This window comes from Ictalurus punctatus, chromosome 6 (assembly GCF_001660625.3).
Source record: "Ictalurus punctatus breed USDA103 chromosome 6, Coco_2.0, whole genome shotgun sequence".
Taxonomy (NCBI): Eukaryota; Metazoa; Chordata; class Actinopteri; order Siluriformes; family Ictaluridae; genus Ictalurus; species Ictalurus punctatus.
The window spans coordinates 3,427,942-3,433,968 of record NC_030421.2 but is presented as its reverse complement, the minus strand read 5'-3'; the positions used below and the strand labels follow the sequence as shown (position 1 = coordinate 3,433,968).

Genomic DNA, 6,027 nt, shown 5'->3' with positions numbered 1-6,027 from the left:
AGGAAGGAAGGAAGGAAGGAAGGATGGAAGGAAGGAAGGATGGATGGATGGAAGGAAGGAAGGAAGGATGGATGCATGGATGGATGGAAAGAAGGATGGAAGGAAGGAAGGATGGATGGATGGAAGGAAGGAAGGAAGGATGGATGTATGGAAGGAAGGAAAGATTGATGGAAGGAAGGAAGGAAGGATGGAAAGAAGGATGGATGGATGGAAGGATGGATGGATGGATGGAAAGAAGGATGGATGGATGGATGGAAAGAAGAATGGAAGGAAGGAAGGATAGATGGATGGAAGGAAGGAAGGATGGATGGATGGAAGGAAGGAAGGATGGATGGATGGAAGGATGGATGGATGGATGATGGAGGGGGGAAGGATGGAAGGATGGATGGAGGGAAGGATGGATGGATGGATGGATGATGGATGGAGGGAAGGATGGAAGGAAGGATGGATGGAAGGAAGGAAGGATGGAGGGATGGATGGATGGATGGATGATGGATGGAGGGAAGGATGGAAGGAAGGATGGATGGATGGAGGGATGGATGGATGGATGATGGATGGAGGGAAGGATGGAAGGAAGGATGGATGGATGGATGGATGGTAGGAAAGAAGGATGGAAGTAAGGATGGATGGACGGACGGAAGGAAGGAAGGAAAGAAGTTGTCAGTTATCAGGGTGACTTGGTGGAACAGCGAGTACTGTTGCTGCTTCACAGTTCCTGGGTCCCTGGTTTGATCCTGACCTCAGGATACTCTCTGTGCAGACTATGACATGTTCTTGCTGTGTTCGCATGCTCTTCCTCATGTATGTTCTCTGGGATCTCCAGTTTCCGTCAACATCCAAAATACATGGCCAGTAGGTGAATTAGTTACTATAAATTGCCCCAAAATGTTAATGATTTTATAAATGTGTGTGTTCCCTGACATGGACTGGCATCTCATCCGGGGTATATTCCCTATTACTCCCAGTGTTCCCAGTGTGTGCGTCGCATGCACTGCTACCCTGACTAGAATAAAATGGTTACCGACGATGAGTAAGTGTGGTGTATGTAGTCAGCCTACTGTCTGGGACAGAGCCAAAACAGCAATGTCCATTTAAATCAAATACTTAGAATAAGTGTTGCTAGACGTGAGAGACTGCGAGACAGTCAATAATTCTAGTGTTTATTTTCCAGTATCTGAAAAATCTATTGAACCCTTACTGTATGTTTCAAATGTAATGTTCTTCATAGTAAATAAATCCTCAAGGCTTGAAGAATGGTTCCATATGGGATGGAAAAGAAATAATAGCTGTCTATGGGGAGAAAACAGAATGTTGATAGAGAGAGAAATGATAGAGAGAGAGGGGATGTGGGTGTGTGTGTGTGTGTGAGAGAGAGAGAGAGAGAGAGAAGTCATGTCAAACTTTGACAACATGCATGACATCAGAGGTTACCTCCCCCAAGCTTGTCCACTATGAGATGGTCTGGTCACAAGCAAAACCTCTCAAAATCCTGCCATAATATGCACAGCCTTTTCCAACACACACACACACACACACACACACACACTTGTATACGCGCACTCTCAGGCACATGTGTGAACACTGAATTATAGTAAAGTGAAAGAGGGTGTGAGACACGCCTCAGAGCTGGGCAGACCTTTCCTGGAGAGGAATCCGAGCAGACGACGGTGGACAGCACTGAGCTCTACTGACCCACTGAATGAAAGGAACAGCATGTCAGTCTTCCTGCTCCTCCTCATCCTCGGTGAGGTCCTGCTCCCTAACCTCACCTGCGCATCCAGAGGTATGGAACACTCTGCTATTTACTGTTGCTCACAACTGTACTCGACTTCACAAAACAGACTAGGATTTGCAATAGCTTGAACGAACTACAGCTGAGATCAGTTTAGGATTTCTTGATCATACCCAGGACCACAGGTTAGAGGCGTAAGACTACATTCTTAGTATGCTTACGAGTAATTATAATCCATCTGCCAAAATGGATTTCAAGGTAAATCTAATCTTGCGTGTATCAGTGTGACTGCATTCAAGAATACGACTCATCGTAGCAATGTTATTTATGACTTTGTATAGATTTGAATCCAATACCTCAGATTTTGTCCATGAACTCATGTACTCTGTTCTTTTATTTGCTTTATTTGGCCCAGTTTTAGTCTCTGGTGCTCGAGTGGACTCGGCATGCTGCAGAAATATGCATGCCATTGAATAAAATGAATTTGGCTTATCAGAATGTTAATGAGCCGCTTGTTCTAAATAAAAGAGTTATGAACATTACATGTGGTTATTGTTAGCCTCCATGTGGTTATTAGTTTCTGCAAAATGGAAGTGATTTTTTTTGGATGTCACTTCAGTTCTTACCAGTGATCAATAATGGAAATAGCTATGTATTTGGAGGGAAAGTCTGTGTGTTTCTTGGGAAGAGACGTGGAGGTGTTGAAGTGTGGGGAGACTCTGGTCATCAGCTGAAAGCAAATCGGTCTGGTCTAAAACTTACACAGACAGTTTATTGTTTTGTTGGCGTTTCTGGTCGTGTAGACAAACATCTTTCTTCTGCCCTTGGAAGAACCTTGTAGACAGTGCAATTTTATATCATCCTGGTGCAATTTTGTCTGGAGTACTCCATTACCTAATCATTGTTGGATCCTGACTTTGTCGATGATACTGGCCCGAGCTTGATGGGCGAATTTCCAACCACAGATTAAGACTAGGCCTTGGCTAAATGGCACAGTTTTAGGAAATCTGAGAGACTTTAATTTATGGTCTCCTAAATAAGAAATTGTGTGTGTGTCTTAACACATAAGACGATAGGTTTCAAAATGAGTGTGATTCTTAATGAAAATCATGTGCTGATGGGAGGGGTCTTTTCCAGGATGGGAACCACAGAAGTGAAATTAATTCTGCATGATTTCTTAAGATTTGAAATAATTGAAAACACGTTGCTATTCCCCCCTCACATACACCAAATCTTAATCCAAATGATGACAACATGGATAATTCATGGAGAACTTCCATTACTTGTGTCATTGAATCTACAAGCACTGAAAATGCAGGAGGACATGCACCACAGAGCTCACCTTTCTAACCTAAGATCTTGTTTAAAGATAACATGGGCGTGGCAGAGCAAATGTTTTCCTACTAAACGTCCCAAAATGTCATTATAGCAAACGGAAGGCGATTGTGAACATGTAGCATGTCTTAGGCATGATTGGAGGTCACTGCCTGTCGTGATGTAGTGCTGAGTACGACACTGGGCCAGAAGAGCAGCTAATTTACTGTTTGTGACTCACACTCATGCCTATACACACTAAAAATGCATCCCCGCATCCCTTTGCCTGTTCGTCTATTTGAGACCACTGAGCCTTAAAGAGTTTGGTCCAGTTTGCCCACCTGATTGTAAGCGTAGTCCAGTGATCCTGAGCTCTAGCTGTCATGGAGATTTATATTCTATATGTGTGTGATGTGATCCTCACACACTTCATCTAGCTACAATTACTATAAATGTTTTATAAATTGACCTCCATTTTCGTTTTGTTTTATTGTGATAAAGCCAGCGGTCATAATTTTACAGTTGAACAGTTTATTGGTTTTCATATAATGATTTAGAAAAATTATATCCACATGTAGAGCGCATTCACACTTCCAGGGCCGGGGATTCGATTCCCGCCGCTGCACTGTGTGTGTGTGTGTGTGTGTGTGTGCGCGGAGTGTGCGTGTTCTCCCCGTGCTGCGGGGGTTTCCTCCGGGTACTCCGGTTTCCTCCCCCAGTCCAAAGACATGCATGGTAGGCTGATTGGCATGTCCAAAGTGTCCGTAGTGTATGAATGGGTGTGTGAGTGTGTATGTGATTGTGCCCTGCGATGGATTGGCACCCCATCCAGGGTGTACCCCGCCTCGTACCCCATGCTCCCTGGGATAGGCTCCAGGTTCCCCGCGACCCTGTTGGATAAACGATATAGAAGATGGATAGATATCCCTATGTCAAGGTCTTTAGGAAGTACGTACCAGTGTGTGAAATTATGTAAAGGAACCTTCTTCAAAAGGATTAGACTGAGAAAACACATGATACAAATAATATCAGTAATGATCAGAACCACTTAATATTTCATGCTCAAATTATTATACAATTTATGGAAATGACTATACAGGCATTCCATAACATTATCTTTTATGTGTAGTTAAAGGTATAAATGTGTGCAGATATCTAAAATATATTTTTAAAAAATGGACAGTTAAAAATAAGATTGTTATTTTGGCCTGTGGTGCTTGGCCTTACAAATTTCCATGGCACGTAATAAAATCCTGATCACCGTGTGTTTCACTTCACACACACAGACCCAGTCTGACTTTTCCGATTCGGCATCTCTCCAATGCACCTGCTGACAGGCTAATCCAGCCCTGACTAATACCTTATAGGAGATGCCCGGAGATGGGCAGAGCCAGCTCTGAAGTAACGAAAAGCCAATTTGCTTGTTTTGGAGCTGCCAGGAGTTTCCTTCTCTCCAACACACACAGCAACCTTTTATCCTGCAGTAACACCCACCGTTTCATCAACCGAGTAATAAAAGTTGACCACAAGGCTACGCTTCAAATCCGTTTCTAAGATGTTTGACCTTTATTTATTATTTCTGTCTTTACTGGTGTCTGTTTTATGTTTAAGAGTTGTGTTTTATAATTGTAAGTGTCTGTGGCCCAGATTCACGTGTCTGACTTATTAATGGTTGTTTTGGTGGTATCGACCGTGTGGTTGTTGGATAGAACTAAATCTGGCATTAAACTGTGGAACCGTTGATCCACAGCCGCGCTGAAAAATCTAGCAAACGGTAAAGCATTAAAATATCCAATTAAAATGACCAAATGTACTCTTGTGGGGACAATCAACTTGCTGGAATATTAGAATATTTCACTCTGTGGCAATAGCATAAAAACACATTGTTCTGTGATACTGTAAATGCCCTGCCAGAACCAAAATCAGTTAATGCTCTGTAGGTTTTTGGCTATTAAAAATCTTGATGTCATATTGAGGCGTATTCTTCCACTGAGACGGCCAATAGCTCAGTCAACAGCATAGGTCCCTTCTTTATAACTGTTATTCCTGTCCTTTTTGGTTTATATTCCATCCCCAGTGCGCAGGCAGACTACAAAGGTTCGGATCAGTGCTATAGGAGACACCATCATGCTGAAGTTCCTTCAGCCACACATGGACACTAAGCTGGAGGGCTACATCCTGGGCTACGGCAGCAACATGTTCTCCAAGCAGTTCATCCAACTCCCTGATGATGGGGAACCTTATGAAACTGAAATTGGTAAACCCGCCAAATTCTCTCTTTGGTAATCTCTCTCCGTCTCTCTCTCTCTCTCTCGCGCGTGCATGCTGTCTGACTTTCTGTTTCACTTTTTCAGACGCTGAGCCAAAATATCTAGTTGCAGTACAACCAGTCAAAGAAGAAGAGGTGAAAAAACAGTGCGCAGGTAAACTATACAACTGTGGATGCATGGAAAGCACTGGTTTCATTACGTCCATATAAATACAATGCATGTCCTGATTAATCTTTAATCTGTAGGGAAGGAGACTCTGGAGAGGCCTCTGCATCTGGTGATTGGCTCTGTGACCCCGACCTCAGTTATGCTGTCCTGGGGCACACTGCTAAATACCCTTTCCAGTGAAACCAACCTGGACGACTGCATCGAGGACGGGTAAGACCGTGTGTTTGTATTCGTGCACGTCTGCTTTCTCGATGTTAGACGAGAACATTGACACTCTGCCAGATGTTTGGTCATTCTTTTGACAGAAGACATGGAGCAATACCAGTAATAAGAAGAGCCAAAACGATCACAATAGTCTCACAGAGTCCCAGACTCTCATACTGAACAGACAGGAATACAGACATCAAAAACTTTGGAATGTGATATGTCTCTATTTTAGATATTGCAGGTGCAGAGCTTTAAAGACACATATAACACGCACACATATTCTTGTGTGCTCTTTGGTCAAACTGGTGGAAAGGTTGACGTCAGTCTGCTCTGTTT

The 6,027-nt window shown here is 43.1% G+C and overlaps 1 protein-coding gene across 4 annotated transcripts in view; it reads left to right on the top strand.

Annotated features, from left to right (window-relative positions):
• The first annotated feature begins 1,316 nt into the window (after positions 1-1,316).
• LOC108266607 (target of Nesh-SH3) overlaps positions 1,317-6,027 on the top strand; it is a 34,516-nt gene continuing 29,805 nt past the window's right edge. The window contains exons 1-4 of one of the 4 annotated variants that reach the window (XM_017470147.3): positions 1,317-1,783; positions 5,124-5,303; positions 5,401-5,469; positions 5,562-5,694. In XM_017470147.3, the coding sequence (XP_017325636.2) occupies positions 1,714-1,783; positions 5,124-5,303; positions 5,401-5,469; positions 5,562-5,694 (452 nt within the window). In that variant the 5' untranslated portion in view covers positions 1,317-1,713. The remainder of the gene's footprint in view (positions 1,784-5,123; positions 5,304-5,400; positions 5,470-5,561; positions 5,695-6,027) is intronic. The other 3 variants (XM_017470146.3, XM_017470149.3, XM_017470150.3) reach the window with 3 other exon arrangements.